The sequence below is a fragment of the Neophocaena asiaeorientalis genome, unplaced genomic scaffold (assembly GCF_003031525.2).
Source record: "Neophocaena asiaeorientalis asiaeorientalis breed wild unplaced genomic scaffold, Neophocaena_asiaeorientalis_V1.1 scaffold515, whole genome shotgun sequence".
NCBI classification, from domain to species: domain Eukaryota; kingdom Metazoa; phylum Chordata; class Mammalia; order Artiodactyla; family Phocoenidae; genus Neophocaena; species Neophocaena asiaeorientalis.
The window spans coordinates 1804594-1825637 of NW_020175829.1; the positions used below are offsets into that span (position 1 = coordinate 1804594).

The window sequence follows — 21044 nt, forward strand, 5'->3', positions numbered from 1 at the left end:
GTCAAAACGTGTTTTTTTTTCATGTAAGGACCAAGCAGTTTTAAAAACAATCTAAATGGCCTCAAAGCATTCTCAAACTTACATGAAAATTTGAGTACACATAATACTTCCAAAGAGTAGGACTGTTTTAAGATTCTCTTTGGATTCTAAGGATAACCATTTTGTTCATTTTTAAATAAATTATTATACAAAAATAAACAATTGAGGATGTTCTTTGTTTTTAGTTTACCCAGGCAAAGGCAACCACAATGTACACACAGGCTAGATTGTAACCTGTCCGCACAGAACAAATCAAGAGCGAGCAAGCCAAAAGGGACAAACGAAGCCTCCAATCTGATTTAAGCTCTTGTGACTATGGCTCCTAGAGCAGCTTATTCCTGCCATCTAGGTCTAAGATTGTGGGGCGCAGTTCCAAACCTACCAAAAATGGAAGCCAAGGGCATAAGCTGACAGGCAGGCAAAAAGATCTTTTGACAGGAATCACTCCATGAGTTAGGGAAGTGGATGAAAGTGAGGGGAATATAATGAAGATTCTAGAATAAAGGCAGTGGCAGGATTAAGGAGAAGCCTTAGGAAGGGTTCTCACACTTCTAAAGTATACATGTTAACTGGGTGAGGACAAAAGTACAGTCCCCAGATTCAAATGAAATTTTAAATAATTATACGAGTGCCTACAGGCCAGAGTTAAATCCCTAGCAGTACTGTTAATATCAGATGTTATCAAGAGTGAACTGGAAACAGATTTTGTTTGTGCCTTTCCACAGACATTGAAGTCAAAGGAAGAAATTGCACCTACAACTAAGAGCTAAGAGGCCAAAAAACCACCTTCATAAACCTTTGACCATAAATGTCCAAATTTGTGCTCTCATTTAGTTGAAGTTGCATTTATCCTAATTTACTGACATTTTTGTTTAAGCATGCCTACATTTTAAAAAATGGTGATTAGTTTTGAAATTTAAATCTTCTAGAACCTTCACCAAGATTACTATTAAAACCCTTAGTATAAAAGATTTCTGTGATCCTTACAATTGATGGAAGCCCTACTACTTTCACATTTTTTAATTTATATTTTGTGAAATATTAATGGTCAGATATCCCCAATTGCTAAAGAAAATATAGTATGATCTGGTTTCCCAAAATCGAAACATGGTTAATAAAAATAAAAAAAATTGTATTTACACAAAATAGCCTGAAAAATTAAAAAGAACGGTGAATCCTAGATCCTACAGGGGAGGGAAAAGCGGCATCATAAATAAGTTCAAATTGAAAATTTGGAGTTTTTATCCTGTGCCCCATGCTATTTATTAACTGCCATATTTTAAAAACAACAATTACGTTACAAAGAAGAGGATTTATCATCCACATTTCTTCCTCATTCAGGTCAGCTTGGCTTTCTTCTTCGCAGGTCCTTTGTGCCCTTTGGCCTTTCTTCTTAAATTCCGCCTGTCGACCACAGGCACTTCCACTTCTATCTCCTCTGAGCTGCTATCCACAGTCTTCTCTGTTGACTGTGTCAACTGATCCAGCTGCTCAGAAGATGCTTCAGACTGCTCCTCTGACTGGTTCTTCTGTCCTGCATTCTGTGAAAATGGCACATCTTCAAGTTCAACCTCTATTAAAGAGCTCTGAGGAAGAGCTGGAGATGTTTCCTGGGGCTCAGCTACCCCCTCCTCACCCTGGTCTTCCAATGAGGCAGTAGTGTTGGGTGATACATTTTCAGGAATCGATTCTTCAGAAAATTCAGTTATCACGGAGTTTGGAAAACCACTGTCGGACCGTTCTTCATTTGGGATAGTAGCTACATTGTCTGAACTCCCAAAATGTGCTTTCTTTCTTGAAACTAGAGGCAGCCTCTCTTCAGTGTGCCCCTTGTCATCAGATGGGCCTTCATCTAGCAACATTTCTGAGTCAGTTACATGTGAAGTCTAAAAACAAAAAACCCGGTGAACAACTTTTGCAATATAGTTCTTACATAAATTATTCTCAGACACTAATATGCAATGACCCTGAACCACATTTTAACGAATTCAGTACTCACTACTTTTGTTAATCATGTGCACATGTTCTGAATACAGCTCAATTTCTTCGAAACTGTCTTACATGATAATTTGGATTCATTAAGTTCTTGCTTTAAAGATGCAATAAAAGTAATGATTTTACCCCAAAAAGTACTTAAGGCACAAACTTTATGTCAAGATTCTTCAAAACCATGAATCAACTCAGTTTTTAGTTTCCTGGTGTTACTGGAGCCAGAACCGAGAATCCTGGGACTTGACACTGTGCTACCCCACTGAGTTTGACTATTAGGTGAAGGGTGAGGGCAGCGAAAATTTTATTCATGTAATTATGTGAGACACTGATAAAATAATGCTATACAAGAGTTTTTTACCCTTAAATTGGAATATTCAAAAGTAGAAATTAAATTTCCTTTTTGATGTGGCACCTATATATACAATGGAATATTACTCAGCCATAAAAAAAGAATGAAATCTTGCCATTTGCAACAACATGGATGAACTTAGAGGGGATTATGCTTAGTGAAATAAGTGAGACAGAGAAAGACAAAAACCGTATGATCTCATTTATATGTGGAATCTAAAAAACAAAACAAAATGAAAACAGACTCAGATAAAAAGAACAAATAGGTGGTTGCCAGAACAGAGGGAGTGAGGGGACTGAAAGAGGTATGGGATTAAGAGGTACAAATTTCCAGTTACAAAATAAACCACGGGGATATAATATATAGCATGAGGAATATGGTCAACAAATATTGTAATAACTTTATATAGGGAACAGATGGTTACTGGACTTACAGTGGTGATCATTTCATAATGTATGCAAAATCAAATCACTATGTACTACACATGAAACTAATATTGTACATCAACTATATTTCAACAAAAATAAATAATTAAATTTCTTTCAAAATATTCCATCAAGTTTTCCCCACTAATCTAATCTGTCTCCCTAATTAAAACAAATTAAAATGACAGTACTGGTCACAGACTATGTAAGTAATAGGTATTCAAATATTTGGTAAATAATGCTTTACCCATTTTTCTGAGCATTTCCTAAATCTACAAAGTGAAACTCATTTTGTCACCATAAGTCAGATGAATGAAGTTACAAAGATTTGAATTTTAAAAAACATTACTGATTGCATCTTCTTAAAACACCCAATGTAGTAAAATATATTTTTCCTGAAGGACTGTACATGTTAAAGTAGAGGAAGATATATATCCCGCACTGCCCTAGCCAAGTCACCAACACTGGACACTATAACTATAAAAAATTAGGATATTTCTCCATTACCTTATCCTGTGCAACAGCCTCAGGAGATTTTGAAGATTCTACCACGAGTGGAACAAGATTCGTAGAGTCTTCACCGGAATTAAAAGACTGCAATTTTAATTCTTCACCTAAAACTTCGCTAGTGGAGTCCTCCTCTTCTGTTATAAGTGAAGTCTTAAGAGTATCATCCATTATCTCACCATTCATAGGCTCTGATTCAGATTCCTACACCATCGAGGGCAAAAAAAGTCAGGACAAAATTACAGATTAACTTACTTGTCATACAAGGTGGGTCCATTCTCAGTCGCCCTGTCATGCACCAGGACTCAAGATACATTCTACCACGTTACAGGACACAGGTTAAGGAACAGCAGAGTCAGTAAGAGAAAAGAATCCATAAGTATCCCAATTTCCCTCTGTTCTCATGGAGAAAAGACAGGACCAGGATGCTCTATGGATCCAGTGTGGGTCTGAGATTCAGTGAAGAGACCCTGCCTCCTTCTTTCTCTTCCTCCATATAGGGCAGTGACAGGAAGAACCTTTTCAGTAAAAAGCCACCAGAGAATGTCTAGATTTGGTGCCAGCTCTTTACAGAACATCAGCTGCTCGGCACTCGGAATCCTTGGGGCCCCTGGGAAGTCACAGTTTAGCATGCAGGGGGAGGAAGCAGTAGCAGTCTTGTGAGAAGCTTCTTGCTGGGAGGAGAGAGCCCTCAGTCTTAGTGAGCTCATCCTCCTGTCAACAAAGGGTCATCTTTGAACAATACTGCTCCTTAAATCACATTAAAATATGGAAAAGCGATTTGATAACACTAAGTCTCCAATTTCTGAAACTCCTCCTCCAAGGTTTATCAATTTACAAGATTTTCATTAACATCTAATATTTCTAATTAATCCTAATGACATTCTAATAATTAGAGATCATTTTATTTAATTATCATTTAAAAAATTAGAACACTGGGCTTCCCTGGTGGCGCAGTGGTGAAGAATCCGCCTGCCAATGCAAAGGACACGGGTTCGAGCCCTGGTCCGGGAGGATCCCACATGCTGTTGAGCGGCTAGGCCCGTGTGCCACAACTCTGAGCCTGCGCTCTAGAGCCCACAAGCCACAACTACTGAGCCCGCATGCTTAGAGCCCATGCTCCGCAGCAAGAGAAGCCGCTGTAATGAGAAGCCCATGCACCGCAACGAAGAGTAGCCCCCGCTCACCACAACTAGAGAAAGTCCACTAACAGCAAAAAGACCCAATGCAGCCAAAAATAAAATAAATTTAAAATAAATTAAAAATAAAATAAAAATTAGAACACTGATGCACTCAAATTTTAAGAAATAGACTTGGCTGGATTATATAGAACCCCTGAAATCATATAATGAATGTTTTCCTAAGGGATACTGAAATCACAGAATTAGAAAAATTAATCTGGCCAGAGAGTACAAAGAATAAAGTGCACACAGAAGGTAATTATAATAAAACTCACAAAAGGACCAACTACGGTAAGAGAAATGTTAAAAGGAAGAAAATGAGAAAGATATAGCAAAAATTTTTATAAAAAAAAAACAGAATTTTGGTGAGTAACTACAAGTGAGAAGCAACAGAAGAGAAAAACTCAGTCCTTCAAGTTCTAGGTTTGGGAACAGAATGAAAAATAAGAAATAGGAAAAAAGGCTCAATAGAGAAGTGATAGGAAAGAACAGAGATGTTAAAATTTAAGATGATAAAAGACATCTGTCTAAACAGAAATATTCAGAAGGCAAGTAATACTGAAGTCTGGATCAATATTGAAAGTCTGGAGTTATTGGTCATCCCCACAGAGATGACCATTCAGCCATTAGACTAGATGAATTTTCAAAAGAGAAGCATGAACAAAAGAGCAGAAAGTCAAGAACTGAGTCTTCTAGAATGTCCACAAATACAGGAGGAAAAAAAAGGAAGCAGAAGAGTCAAAAAGCAAATAAATAAAACCAAAACAAAACTTCAGAGAGAGGAAAACCAAGAAACCAGAACACAACAGTGTTAAAGCCAGGGTACTAGAGAATCCGGAGGAGGAGAGAGTAGTCAACCTAGGTAAGGAAACCCACCAGAATTGAGTGAAAGTGTCACTGGTGACCTACAAGAGTAGGTACTCACATGTATTGTTGGACAAAAGAAACAGGTTACATGAAGGATGTACAGTATAATCTTAAATTTAAAAAGAAAAACAACCACAAAAATATACATTCCCGTAGACATCTAGAAGCATATAAATCTCTTTTTTAAAATATGTGTTTGTGGCTTCCCTGGTGGCGCAGTGGTTGAGAGTCCGCCTGCCGATGCAGGGGACGCGGGTTCGTGCCCCGGTCCAGGAAGATCCCACATGCCGCGGAGCGGCTGGGCCCGTGAGCCGTGGCCGCTGAGCCTGCGCGTCCGGAGCCTGTGCTCCGCAACGGGAGAGGCCACAACAGTGAGAGGCCCGCATACCGCAAAAAAAAAAAAAAAAAATGTGTTTGTTTCCCTAATTTTTACAAGAAGAGAAAAAATGTCATTTAAAAATACAATTTCATGAAGTAGAGGAAACAGGAGCTAAATTGGAGCAAGTTAATAAATAAAATCAGTAATGCAGTTTCACTTGCTTAGCTCCTGGCTGGACCTGACAAACAGGTAAAAGATTTTTAAAGAAACTTAAGTATGTTTCAAAGAAGAAATAAGGAATCTGTAAGAGAGGAAAAGATTGAAGATATTAAAGAAAAAGAAGGATAGGAAATAGAGAAAATGAAAAAAGAAATGAAGCCAGATAAAGAGTTTTTTTACTCAGTCACAAAGGATTTTCCTCCTTGTTTTCTAGTCGTAAAAAAAAATGAATTTAGTTATTTTTCTAGGAATTTGTAAATCAACTGTAGTCAAATACATATGTTTTTTTCTGGACAACTAATTCTATCCTTCTAACCAAAATAGGGGTGCAATTTAGGGCTTGTTGGACATTAAGGCGTTCTAACTGGTTTTATAAGGCAGACCTCTTATAGTCACATTTGTCACTTCTTAAGTACGTTTAATTCTACAAATTAATTTGTATTTTAAATACACTGAGGGACATTACTAACTAAACATCCTCTATTTTATCTTTGCAATATGTCAAACTTTATAAACTCAGTTTGAAATATAAAATACTTGTAACTTTATCCTCTACTTCCTGACCTTGCTTTAGACATATATGCTTTTTTTTTTTTTTTTTAATTTATTTTGGCTGTGTTGGGCCTTCGTTGCTGCACGCGGGCTTTCTCTAGTTGCAGCAAGCAGGGGCTACTCTTCATTGCAATGTGCAGGCTTCTCACTGCGATGGCTTCTCTTGTTGCAGAGCACAGGCTCTAGGCTCACGGGCTTCAGTAGTTGCAGCACATGGGCTCAGTAGTTGTGGCTCACGGGCTATAGAGCACAGGCTCAGTAGTTGTGGCACACGGGCTTAGCTGCTCCGTGGCATGTGGGATATTCCTGGACCAGGGCTCGAACCCATGTCCCCCGCATTGGCAGGCGGATTCTTAACCACTGCGCCACCAAGGAAGTCCTGACACATATGCTTTTTAACATTAAATACAATTTCTACTAAGAGTCTAAAATACATCGTTATGCTTTTCTAACAATATATGACTAAGAAAGTTAAATTTTACTTCCATTCATTTTATTTAATAAGTGAATCTCCTACCTTTTCACCTTCTTGCTTTTCCAGGCCTGGCTGGGTTTCTGGTGCTGGTCGAACATTTTTATCACTACTTTCACCCTCAAATTCAATCACACTCTGTTCAGGTTCTTCTTCCAAGAATTCTTCTGAGCTCTCTGATGTTCGTGCAGTAGACTCCAATCTACAAAACCAAAGAAAAACATTCTTACTTGTTTTATTAAAGTGGAATATAAAATTTCAGGAATCTGTTAATAAAGTAACACTTTAGAGAATCAACTAAGTGTTGTTCAGACAACAACTTCAAATTTTACAGGTCCAAAACCAACCTCTTCATCTTCTTACAAGTTTGTTCTCTTTCCTACCTTGTTCTCCAGTTCGATCACCACCTTTTCAATTATGCAAACTAGACCTTTCTTTTGCTCTATCTATATTGATTGGATCTTACTCTCCTAGAATGAGCATACATCTCAGCTTACCCGGGACAGTCCAGTTTACAACTTTTGTCCCAGCACTGGCATAATTACGGGCATCCCTCATTTTATTGCACTCTGTTTTACTGCATTTTGAAGATACTATGTTTTTACTAATTGAAGGTTTGTGGCAATCCTGTGCTAAGCAAGTCCACTGAAGCCATTTTTCCAACAGTATTTGCTCACTTCATGTCTGTGTCACGTTTTGGTAATTCCCACAATACTCTGAACTTTTTCTGTTATTATTATATTTGTTACAGTGATCTGTGATTAGTGATGGTTGATGTTACAATTTTAATTGTTTCTAGGTGCCACAGGTTACACATATGACAAACTTTTTCTGTAATGAATTTTTTTTATTGGAGTATAGTTTACTTACAACGTAGCGTTGGTTTCTGCTGTATAGAAAAGTGAATTGGTTATACATATACCTATGTCCAGTCTTAAGATAGCAAACTTAACTAATAAATGTTGTGTGTGTTCTGACTATTGAAACTGATTGGCCATTCCCCATCTCTCTCCCTCTCTTTGGGCCTCCCTATTCCCTGAGACACAACAATACTGAAATTAGGCCAATTAATAACCCTGCAATGGCTCTAAGTGTTCAAACGAAAGGAAGAGTCACACGTCTTCTCACTTTAAATCAAAAGCTAGAGATGATTAAACTTAGTGAGAAAGGCACGTTGAAAGCTGAGATAGGTAGAAAGCTATGTCTCTTGTGCCAAAAGTTAGCCAAGCTGTGAATACAAAGCAAAAGTTCTTGAAAAAAATTAACGGTGCTACTCTAAATGAACACACCAGTGATAAGAAAGCAAAACAGCCTTATTGCCGATATGAAGAAAAAGTTTTAGTGGTCTGGCTAGAAGATCAAACCAGCCACAACATTCCCTTAAGCCAAAGCCTAATCCAGAACGAGGCCCTAACTCTCTTCAATTCTATGAAGGCTGAAAAGAGGTGAGGATGCTACAGAAAAGGAGTCTGAAACTAGCAGAGGTTGGTTCATGAGGTTTAAGGAAAGAAGCTCTCTCCGTAACAGTGCCAGGTGAAATAGCTAGTGGTGATGTAGAAGCTGTATCAAGTTATCCAGAAGATCTAGCTAAGATAATGAATGAAGGTGGCTACACTAAACAACAGATTTTCAATGCAGACAAAAAACCCTATTGGAACAAGATGTCATCTAGGACTTTCAGGGCTAGAGAAGAGAAGTCAATTCCTGGCTTAAACTTTCAAAGGACATCCAAAATATATAAACAGCTCATGAAGCTCAATATTAAAAAAAACAAACAACCCAATCAAAAAATGGGCAGAAGACCTAAATAGACATTTCTCCAAAGAAGATATACAGACTACCAACAAACGCTTGAAAGGGTGCTCAACATCACTAATCATTAGAGAAATGCAAATCAAAACTACAATGAGGTATCACCTCACACCAGTCAGAATGGACATCATCAGAAAATCTACAAACAATAAATGCTGGAGAGGGTGTGGAGAAAAAGGAACCCTCTTGCACTGTTGGTGGGAATGTAAATTGATAAAGCCACTATGGAGAACAGTATGGAGGTTCCTTAAAAAACTAAAAACTGAATTACCATATGAACCAGCAATCCCACTACTGGGCATATACCCAGAGAAAACCATAATTCAAAAAGACACATGCACCCCAATGTTCACTGCAGCACTATTTACAATAGCCAGGTCATGGAAGCAACCTAAATGCCCATCAACAGATGAATGGATAAAGAAGATGTGATACATATACACAATGGAATATTACTCAGCCATAAAAAGGAACGAAACTGGGTCATTTGTAGAGACGTGGATGGATCTAGAGACTGTCATACAGAGTGTAGTAAGTCAGAAAGAGAAAAACAAAATCATATATTAATGTATGTTTGTGGAATCTAGAAAAATGGTACGGAGGAACCAGTTTGCAAGGCAGAAATAGAGACACAGATGTAGAGTACAAACGTATGGACACCAAGGGGGGAAGCGGGGGTGGGGGGGCAGGGGGGGATGAATTGGGTGATTGGGATTGACATGTATACACTGATGTGTATAAAATGGATGACTAATAAGAACCTGCTGTATATAAATAAATAAATGTAGCACAGCCACAGATGTATCCACCCACTTTAAAAAAAAAAAGTTTCAAAGGACAAGCTGACTCTCTTGCTAGGCACTAATGCAGCTGGTGACTTGAAGTTGAAGCCAGTGCTCATTTACCATTCTGAAAATCCTAGGGCCCTTAAGAATTATGCTAAATCTACTCCATTGTCCTCCATAAATGGAACAACAAAGCCTGGATGACAGCACACCTGTTGACAACGTAGTTTACTGAATATTTTAAGTCCACTGTTAAGACCTATTGCTCAGGAAAAAAAAATTTCTTTCAAAATGTGACTGCTCATTGACAATGTATCTGGTCACCCAAGAGCTCTGATGGAGATGTACAATGAAATTCATGTTGTTTTCATACCTGCTAACACACCATCCATTCTGCAGCCCATGGATCAAGGAAGCATTTCGACTTTGAAGTCTTATTATTTAAGAATTATAGTTCATAAGGCTATAGTTGCCACAGATAGAGATTCCTCTGATGGATCTGGGCAAAGTCAATTGAAAACCTTCTGAAAAAGATTAACCATTCTAGATGCCAATATGAACATTCACAATTCATGGGAAGAGGTCAAATATCAACATCACCAGGAGTTTGGAAGAAGTTGATTCAAACCCTCATGGATGACTTTGAGGGGTTTGAGACTTCAGTGGAGGAGGTCACTGAAGATGTGGTAGAAATAGCAAGAGAATCAGAATTAGAAGTGGAGCCTGAAGATGTGACTGAATTGCTGCAATCTCAAGATAAAACTTTAATGGATGAAGAGTTGCTTATTGTGTATGAGCAAAGAGAGTGATTTCTTGAGATGGAATCCACTCCTGCTGAAAATGCTGTGAAGATTGTTGAAATGACAAAGGATTTAGACTATGACATAAACTTAGTAGACGAAGCCACATCAGGGTTTGAGAGGACTGACTCCAATTTTGAAAGAATTTCTACTGTGGGTAAAATGCTATCAAACGGCATCGCATGCTACAGAGAAATCGTTAGTGAAAGGAAGAAGTCAGCCAATCTATGTGGCAAAGTTCATGGCTGTCTTATTTAAGAAATGGCCACAGTCACCCCAACCTTCAGCAATCACCACCCTGATCAGTCATCAGCCATCAACACTGAGGCGAGACCCTCCACCAGCAAAAAGATTACGACTCATTGAAGGCTCAGATGACAGCATTTTTTTTTAACCAATAAGTATTCTTAAATTAAGGTATGTACTTTTTTTTAAACATGCTATCGCATACTTAACAGACTACAGGATAGTGTAAAAAACTTTTATGTGCACTAGCAAACCAAAATATTTGATTTATTGTGATGGTCACTTTATTGCGGTAGTCTGGAACTGAACCTACATCTCTGAGGTATGTGTGTATTAATAATGCCCCTTTCATTCTCAAAAATTTCAGTTTGGACAATAAACGACATAGTTTAGTTCTACCTGTGAAATGCCTTTCAAACAAATACGTAACTTTATTCCCATTCTCATCTTCCTACTTCAGGCCCAATTCTCTCTGGACACTGTAACTTCTTCCCAACTCATGTTCAGACTTGCAATATATACATTCTTTAGTAAGGTTTTCAGAACTATGTTTCTTTTTTTTTTTTTTTTTGCCTGCATCCATGGCATGCAAGATCTTAGTTCCCCGAAGAGGGATCGAACCCAGGCCCCCTGAAGTCGAAGCGCAGGGTCTTAACCACTGGACCGCCCGGTAAGTCACCAGAGTTTGTTTCTAATACACATATCTGTACCAGTGACAGTCCAGCTCAGAAAATTCTGATGGTTCTCTATGGCTTGGAGAATAAAGCATACCTCCTTTCAAAGCCTAACATGACCAGACCCTTATATTTTTACCTCCTACTCGATGCTACCATTTACCTATACATCAGTTTTCCTTACCAACACTCCTCCCAGCTTTGTGCCTTTGCTCATGTTACTCCTGCCTAGAACTGCACAGTACAATACAGTAGCCACGAGACACTTGTCATCATTTACAGTAATTAAAACTGAGTGAAAGTAAAAACTCAGCTCCTCAGTTGCACTAGCCATACTTCAAGTGCTCGGTGATGAGCAAACTGAGTAGTGGCTGCCATGATGGACAGGGAAGGGCAGACAAAGAACATGTCCACCATGACAGAAGGTTCTTTGAACAGCCCTGGTGTAGACCAGGAGTCAGCAAACTTTTCCTTTAGGTTTTGTGAGCCATATGGTCTCTGAACAACTACTCAACTCCACCAGGGTAAAGCAAAAGCAACCATAATAAAAATGTGAACTAATAAGCACAGATGTGTTACAATAAAATTTTATTTACAACAATAGGTGGTGGGCCAGATGTGGCCTATAGACCATAGTTTGTAGACCCTCGAACTAGAAAAGAAAGTCTTCTTTCCCAACTCTGCTTGTTGAGTTTCTACTTATCTTTGAAGACCTGGCACAAATGTCAAATCTCTCTATCCCCTCAATTAGAATCAATCACACCCTCCTTTGCATCCATAGCACTTTGCACTTCTATTATTATATCACAATCCACCTTGCAGTGCTCTTAACCTGTGTCACAAGTACAGATATGTGTATTAGAAACTTACAGACAGTCGATTCTTCAAGGGCAAAGATGAAGTTTTGTTCTTCATAGTGTCTGAGCACTTAAGCATTTAGTCTCACTGTTACTATTTTATGAAAAGCAAAAAAAATTCCACAATAATTCTGAGATGTTCAATTTAAAATTTACTGTTACATTCCCTTCTAAAAAGGGTATTACAACAAAATGTTGCTCAGTGAAAAAAACTATAATTATCTAAACTCATTACTCTTTTCACAAATTAAATATTTACTTAAATTTGACTTTAAAGTGATAAATTTTTCATTAAAATATAACATTTACATAATTATCCAAATTTAAAGTTACATACATAATGAAATTGGCAGAGTTACAGAATTCTCTACCTGAGTAGAATAATTTCACAACTAAAATGGCAACACTATGAATGGTTGACTCAGGAACAGTTAGCAGGACTATCAGAGCAAAAGCCTAATTTAACTATAATATTGAAAATCTTGCTTTCTTTAAGATTCAAAGGAAGATGGAGAATAAGGTTTTGATCCAAGTGTTCTGTTGATTCAGCTGGCTATTAAGTTTCTGGAGGAGTTGACAATACCATTTATGGCTATCACTAATTTGTTATATTCTATAACCCAGTAAAATGAATTAGTTATAAAGTAAAATTGAGGGTTTTTTAAATTGACTAAACCTCAGCACTGCTAAAAACCATAGCTACTGTCAAATTCAAAGTTGACAATAATGACTCATCTGGGATAATATAATCACTAGAATATTCTCCTGGATTTTCACAGAAGAGACTAAATCATGAGTTTATTCCACTCTCTTACTAGCAACTTCTCCCTATACCACTGTCAAAGTGACACTTACCAAGTGCAATCAATAATCTTGTGGAAGAACTCAAATACAAAGTTCTACACCAAGGTCATTTACTACACAAACAATAAACTTCACCTTAAAAACGAAATACTAATAATATGAAAATAAGAATAAACAAAATAACGAGAGTAAAATAAACAATACTTCACTTGTTCACTGAAGCTGTAGGTGAAGTCTGGGGAGTCTTTTCATCTTCCCCTTGAGAACTACTAAATTCAGAATCCTGAAACCGTTTTCCAATCTTTGGCCGCTTTAGATGACTACTTCGAGTACGAGTGGAAACAGGTGTTTTACCGTGACCTGAGGAAAAAACGGCAAAACTATAATTGATTATGTATTCAAAGATTACCTATTAAAATACACAGAAATGAAAAAAAAAACACAGAAATGCAAGAACTACGCTAGTTTACCTAAATCCCCAACATTACACACTTCCTCTCTGTCACTTCAGGTTAAGAAACCATGTCAGTGTCTTTTTCTAAACTATGAAATAACCTTGTCAGTATTCATTCCTCACATTTCTGTGTCACCTTGAGTTTTTGCAAAGTGTTTCTGCATTTTCACTTAGACCCTCTTCCAATAATCTTGGGAAATGAACAAGGTACACATTACTGTCCCTATTTTACAGGTAAGGAAATGAAAACAAAAAAAGGCAAAATAGCTTACCTAAGTGTTCACACAGCAAAATCAGTGGTAAAAGAACCCAGATCTAGATTTTAGGGCTGGAGAAGTCTTCACTTTACTCTAAGGGACACACCCACACAGACACAGACACACACACTTAATTCTAACTGTCTCAAACACTTACTAATAGACCAGCTGAATTTCTTACCTTCAGAAGTACTTGCAAAGGCATCTTTTAGAGAATCAATCTAAAACAGAGATACAGATTAAAACCACAAGTTTTAGATCCTTTCTTCTCCCTATGGATCTACTTCATACAGTTACAAAGAAAATCTTTTTAAAAGTTTTTCAAATAGCACCTTTTGTACTCACTATTCATCAACTAAGAAATTCACTTAGGAAGTAAAAAAGCTATATTATAGCTTCAGCTATATTATGAGCTTAAGAACTCAGGAAGCCATCTAATATGCTATAGTGATATACACAGGGTTTCTGAATGTTCTGTTCTTGGCTCCCTTCTCTTCTCAGTCCTCATCCTCCTTCTATGTAACTGTATCTACTACCTTTACTTCAACAGCTATTTGCTGATGAGCCCAAATATACAATTTAATCTCCCCAACTTTTTTCCTGATTTCCAAATGATGAATCCAGATATACAATTTAATCTCCCCAACTCTCGCCCCGATTTTCAAAGCTCTATTTCCAGTGAAATCTCTCTCCAGCGGATACTCCACCAATTTCACATCCAACTTGTCCCAAACTGAAATCTTACATTTTCCCAATATTATCCTCTATCTTGGTTAATGGCAATAACAATTCAGTATGCCATTCCAACCAAAATCCTCTGAGGCAGTAATGCCTTCTTCTTGTCCCTCATTCAATCAACCACAAAGCCTGTCAATTTTGACTGAAGAATCTCTCAAAACTGCCCCCTCTTTTGTACTACCAATGCTTTAATTCAAGCATTTATCATCTTTATCATGAAGGTGTACACCTTATATATGTACAATTTTTGTCAATTATACCTCAATAAAGCTAAAAAAATTATGTAGTTAAAATAAACAAACAAAACCACTTCCCCATGTGGCTACTGATTTAAAAAAAAGATTAAAAAAAGTTTAATATGAGAAATATTTTCCTTGAATTAAAATATTAAAGGAATATAAGGAATATGAATTTCTAAAATGAAAAAAAGTCTAATTTATATTGCCAACCTTATAATATGGTGGAATCTTAATATGTTCTCATTAAAATGACACATTTTAAACTATATGGCTTAAGATAAAAGTAGATCATTGCTCTCACCACATGTATGAGAAGAGTAGATTTTTCTACTTTCCCTGGTCTTATGATATCTGACCAGGACTAAAATGAATTTGAATATATCTGAGGAATTTGGAATGCAGTATAATAGAACTGGGGCTTATTCTGAAGTCTGAAATTCCAAAGGTAGAAAAAAAAAAACTGAACTCCTTATATATACTGTATCAATATTATTTATATTATCCTTAAAAATGTTTTTAAAAACTTTTACTCAAAATAGTCAACGCTCATGCTAACTAAGACAGGAGAAAAGAGGCATAAATAGGGCTTCCCTGGTGGCGCAGTGGTTCAGAGTCTGCCTGTCGATGCAGGGGACACAGGTTCGTGCCCCGGTCCGGGAAGATCCCACATGCCGCAGAGCGGCTAGGCCTGTGAAAAAGCACTGTGTCTCTGAAATGTACATGTATTTACATAGACATATTCAACACTCACTAAAAATATATTCAGATACCCGTGTACAAAACAAATATGACTGTATTAAATGCCACCACAATAAAACACTGCATAAAAATAGACCTCTAGGACCCCATCAGTGAACCTGTATTTTAAATAATATCAAGTAGTTTCTAGAAAAGTACCTGGTAAATCCTCTGGAATTCAGTAATGGGACCTGCCCTTCTACTTTCACGTTACCTAGTATTTGCAAAGTATATTACATTCTACAAAGACCTAACACATATAGCCACAGACTTCCCAAAATAACTTCATAACCTTTGACCTACTACTAATTCCACTTCTACAAATTTATCTGTGCAAGGAAATAATTACATTTGCTCAAAGATTCATGTATAAATGCATTCATGGCTGGGTCGCTTATAAATATAAAAAACTTAAATATAAATGTTAAGGAAACAAATGCTGATATTTATATATAATAGAATAGTGTACTATTTAACAATGATTTAAAACAGTAATGACATAGAAAATGCTTACAATATTATATTAATGGAGAAAAGCAGTTAGAAGCAGCATAAAAGAATAAAAACAAAAATGAAATATGCAGACACATGTTTCATAATATATATTAAGTACATATACAAAAATGTTAGTTGCTACATCTAAGGTAATGGAATTATAGCTTTTTATTTTCTTCTACATTATTTTGTGTATTCCAATTATTTTTCAAAGAAAATTAAATCTTAGAAACCAACTAACATAAAATGCCAAGTAACTAACACAACAGAAGTTACATAAGTCTGTTGAATGAACAATAACATTAAAAAAGTTAAATATTAGTATTAGCTGAACCTCTTTTTTAAAAACAGCAAAATTATTATTTCCTACAGTAAACAACAGTGTACCTACCGTTAGCTGCATCTCACTAGACAGACTGTCTTCAGCTCCTGCTTCATAGTCTGGAACAGATGCAAGACCATATTCTCCAGACACAGGTCTTTTAGCTTCATTTTGAGAAACTGCTGTGTGTAAAAGAAGTTTTTAAATTGTAAACCAGTTAGTGCCTGCTTTTAATTGTAACACTCTTTGTACTATTTTTACAAAGCCCTAAAGAAGGGTGTTGAAAATCCAAGTGTGGGATATCCCCTTCACCAATATCTTATAATGAAGCCTTGCAATTGTAAAGAGTCTTAAACAGTTATCTGTATGTAGTGACTTCAAGGGGAGATGCATGAAACTGAGTACTACCTTTGATCCACTGATGCCTATTCTATGCTGTTTGAGTAAACTGTGTTTATTTCTTATCCACCAATTCCTACTGGACTACTGGGCTACGTTCTACTGGACTACTCTAGGTCCTCTGACTATTAGTGACTCAAATGTTTACATATAACAAAAATTCAAAGTTTAGAAAAGGAGGTCTGTTACTAGAGAGAACACATTACAATACACCACTATTCTGGACTATAAGACACAACCATAATTAGGCACTGCTTTTTTAAGCTGGACTTGTGTTCAAACTGAAAACATTCTTACCTGTAATTTTAAATGTTTCTCTTTGTAATGCTCTGGTGATTGGTATTCTCTGGTACCAGTGTCCAACACCTTCAACTTCCCAAAGCAATTCATGGTCTCCTGGATATTTTTCAAAGTACTGGTTGCAAGCTGAAAAACACATTGAAAGTTTTCTAGAAATCCCCGAAATCAAATGTTTGGGCAAACAGAAGATGGAAAGTAAGCTGTCCAAGTCACTTAATGGGGCTAGCATAACTTTGATACCAAAAACACCAAGGAAACTCAAGAAAATTATACAGCAGTCTCATTTATGAATAAACAAAGATGATAAACCTCACCAGTTGTGAAGGAAATATAAGATGAAACAGCAGGATTCCATTTTCACACCCATCAGATAATAACAAGCATCAGAAAAATAAGGGAAATGGAAACTCCTACACTGCTGGTGTGAGAACAATTTTAAAGTGCTTAGGCAAGTTGAAGAAAAATATTTTATGATCCAATTCTACTTCTAGGTATACACTGTAATGACTTATACATATGCAGAAGAAGGCATCTATAATGATCATTACAGGACTGTTTTAGGCGGTACAACCTCGGTGCCCATCATTAGGGGATATATGAATAAATTATGTATACGATAAAATACTATACAGCAACTACAACCAATAAACTACAGCTACATATAATTAACGTTGATAAATCTAAAAAAAAAGTCAGTAAAAAAACAAGTCAATATTACCTACAAAAGGATGTCATTTTATAAGTTTAAAAACACATTAAACAAAATGATGCAGCATCTAAAAAAAAACAAAATAATGCCATTTGCAGTGACATGGATGGACCTAGAGATTGTTATACTGAGTGAAGTAAAACAGAAAGACATCATATGATACCGCTTATATGCGGAATCTCAAAAAAGGTACAAATGAACTTATTTACAGAACAGAAATAGAGTCACAGATGTAGATAACAAACTTATGTTACCAAGGGGGAAAGGGGTGGGGGGTCGGATAAACTGGGAGACTGGGTAGTGTACACTACTATATATAAAATAGATAATAAGAACATACTGTATAGCACAGGAAACTCTACTCAGTACTCTGTAATGACCTAAATGGGGAAAATAATCTAAAAAAGAGTGGGTATATGTATAACTGACTCACTTTGCTGTACAGCAGAAATGAACACAATATTGTAAATCAACTATACTCCAATAAAAATTAATTTAAAAAATAGTAAAATAATTTAAAAAATGATACAGCCTCTGTGGAAAATGGTTTGACAATTCTTCAAAAAGTTAAACATAGAATAATAACCCAGCAATTCCACTCTTAGGTTTATATCCAAAAGAACTGGAAGCAGGGACTCAGATATCTGCACACCCATGTCCACAGCACCATTATTCATAGAAACACAGAAAGGTAGAAACAACCCAAGCATCCATCAATAGATAAATGGATAAACGAAATGTCACATATTCACACAATAAAAATCTACTCAGCCATAAGAAGGAATGAAATTTTGATATATGCTACAAAAAGGATGGAACTTAGACATTATGCTGTGTGAAATAAGGCACAGAAGGGCAAATATTGTATGAATCCACTTATGTGAGGTACCTAGAATAAGCAAATTCATGACAGACAGCAGAAAAGAAGTTAGAGAATGAGGGGAGAGGAGAAGGGGGATTATTGTTTGAAGGGGACAGAGTTTAGATTGGGGATGATGAAAAAGTTTTGGGTACAGACAGTGATGATGGGGACACAGTATTGGGAATGTAGTTAATGCCACTGAATTGTACCCCTACAAACGGTTAAAATGATAAATATTATGTTATGTATATTTTATGACCAAAAACTGTTGAGGAGACACTGCTCTGGGAAAGATCCCCGGTGTTCTCCTTACTCACTGCAAGTGGTAAGTTCTCCCACTCTATGGCTTGGTGTGTCTTCTGGCTCAACAATCACCAAGAGGTGAACCCAGTTTCCGGGCAACACCTCTAATAGGGCAAATGAGGGGAACTTCAGTGCTATCTAAATTATATTTTGGGAAGTGTGAAAATCTAAAGTAACTGTTTAAATAAGAATATATACAAAATAAATCTAAAATTATTATTTTTAAAAACTTTAAATTTCTTAAAATAAAAAAGCACAAGAAATAATGCTTTATAGTGTTTATAGACATAGACTTATGTGTGAAAACATGGGCAGGAAGGATATACACCAACTTGAGGAACACAATTATCTCTGGGGAGGAAAGAAGAAAGGGGAATGGGGTTAGGGAGGAGTCCAAAGAGAACATCAACTGTATCTATGCTTTGTTCAGGTCTCCCAAAAAATAAATGAAAACAAATATGGCAAAATCTTAACATTTGTTAATCTGGACACTGGATATGTGGACACAAGGATACCATTTGCTCACTTTTTCCCCACATATTTGACAATATTTCTCATGTTTTCTGGTTGTAGTTCCTATACTTATTAGGAAGGGAAAAGCTGGAGAAAACCAACAGGCCACACCGAGTCCTCTGCCTGAAATAAAATAACTAAAATAGCAGAGGATACCTTACATAATACATAAGCACCTATAATTCACTTGGTATTCAATTTATTTAACATGAGAATCCTAAAAAAGGGTAACAGAGAGTCTGCCTGCAGTAGATGTGTTTGCATTCCTTCCCAAATTTAGTAAAGTAATAATTAGACTTTAAGAGGAAAATCCATTTTCATATTATCCAAGGGTATACAGGGTTCATTCCATTCTCATGTATGGCTCTAGACAGAAACTGTGATTCAAGATGGACATGCAACGCTTGGCTCTTGTTTTATGGATTTTTGGTATTAAAAGGGGGAATAGAAACTTAGAACAAAAATATTTTTTCAGTGGAAATAAATATCTGATGTTAGGTTAAAATCAATGGTAAATTATATTTTATAAAAGTTTTCTAATAAATTACTTTCCAGGTTAAATATTACTTCATTAAGAAAAGAGTAGTGCTATATGGACTTTACACAAATGCAAACATAAATCCACTAATTGCTTTTAAAACACCACAACACAATATATCCACACAATGAAATACTAAACAGCACTAAAAAAGAATAAATAGAGCTACATGAATCCACGGGAATGAATCTCATAATGATAAAGGTGAATAGAAAAAGAAAACTACAGAAGAATTCATACAGTACATATTATTTATATAAAATTCTTTATTTTTTTTGCTGCACTGAGCAGCTTGTGTGATCTTAGTTCCCCAACCAGGGACTGAACCCCGGGCCCTCGGCAGTGAAAGCACAAAGTCCTAACTACTGCACAGACAGGGAATCCCCTGAACTTTTTATTTATTTATTTATTTTTTTTTTTTTCGGTACGTGGGGTTCTCACTGTCATGGTCTCTCCTGTTGCGGAGCATAGGCTCCAGACGCGCAGGCTCAGCGGCCATGGCTCACGGGCCTAGCCGCTCCACGGCATGTGGGATCTTCCCGGACCGGGGCACGAACCCATGTCCCCTGCATCGGCAGGCGGACTCTCAACCACTGTGCCACCAGGGAAGCCCCCCTGAACTTTTTAAATACGTAAAACAATATGACATTGTTGGAGGATGTATACTTATTTATTAAAAGTCTAAGAAATGCATGGGGAAAATAAATGCCAAATTGAGGATAGTGCTTATTTCAGGGAAGGGAGTAAGCTAATTGGATAGGACAGAAGTTCAACTTATATTGGCAATGATCCACTTCTCATGGATGGTACATGCTGGATGATACATGAGTATTTGTTACCTTATTCTTTATATTTTTTTGTATATCTGAAATTTCTTTTTTTTTTAATTTAAAAAGCCACCACAGACAAATAAGCCAAAGAAAGAATGGTTAAAGGATCTAAATAGACATTTTTCCAAAGGAGGTACATAAATGACCAATAAGCACATGAAAAGATGCTCAACATCAAATGCAAATCAAAACTACAATGAGATGCCACTCCACATCCACTGAGATGGCTCTAATAAAAAAGACAAATAGGGCTCCCCTGGTGGTGCAGTGGTTGAGAGTCTGCCTGCCGATGCAGGGGACACGGGTTCGTGCCCTGATCCGGGAAGATCCCACATGCCGTGAAGCAGCTGGGCCCATGAGCCATGGCCGCTGAACCTGCGCATCCGGAGCCTGTGCTCCACAATGGGAGAGGCCACGACAGTGAGAGGCCCGCGTACCGCAAAAAAA

At 36.9% G+C, this 21044-nt stretch overlaps 1 protein-coding gene across 1 annotated transcript in view; it reads right to left on the reverse strand.

The window, feature by feature from the left end:
• FAM169A (family with sequence similarity 169 member A) overlaps positions 1-21044 on the reverse strand; it is a 61548-nt gene continuing 40504 nt past the window's right edge. The window contains exons 7-13 of the mRNA XM_024732759.1: positions 16840-16968; positions 16213-16325; positions 13793-13832; positions 13110-13260; positions 6968-7124; positions 3313-3516; positions 1-1925 (exon numbers count right to left, since the gene is read on the reverse strand). Coding sequence (XP_024588527.1) covers positions 1377-1925; positions 3313-3516; positions 6968-7124; positions 13110-13260; positions 13793-13832; positions 16213-16325; positions 16840-16968 — 1343 coding nt within the window. The 3' untranslated portion in view covers positions 1-1376. The remainder of the gene's footprint in view (positions 1926-3312; positions 3517-6967; positions 7125-13109; positions 13261-13792; positions 13833-16212; positions 16326-16839; positions 16969-21044) is intronic.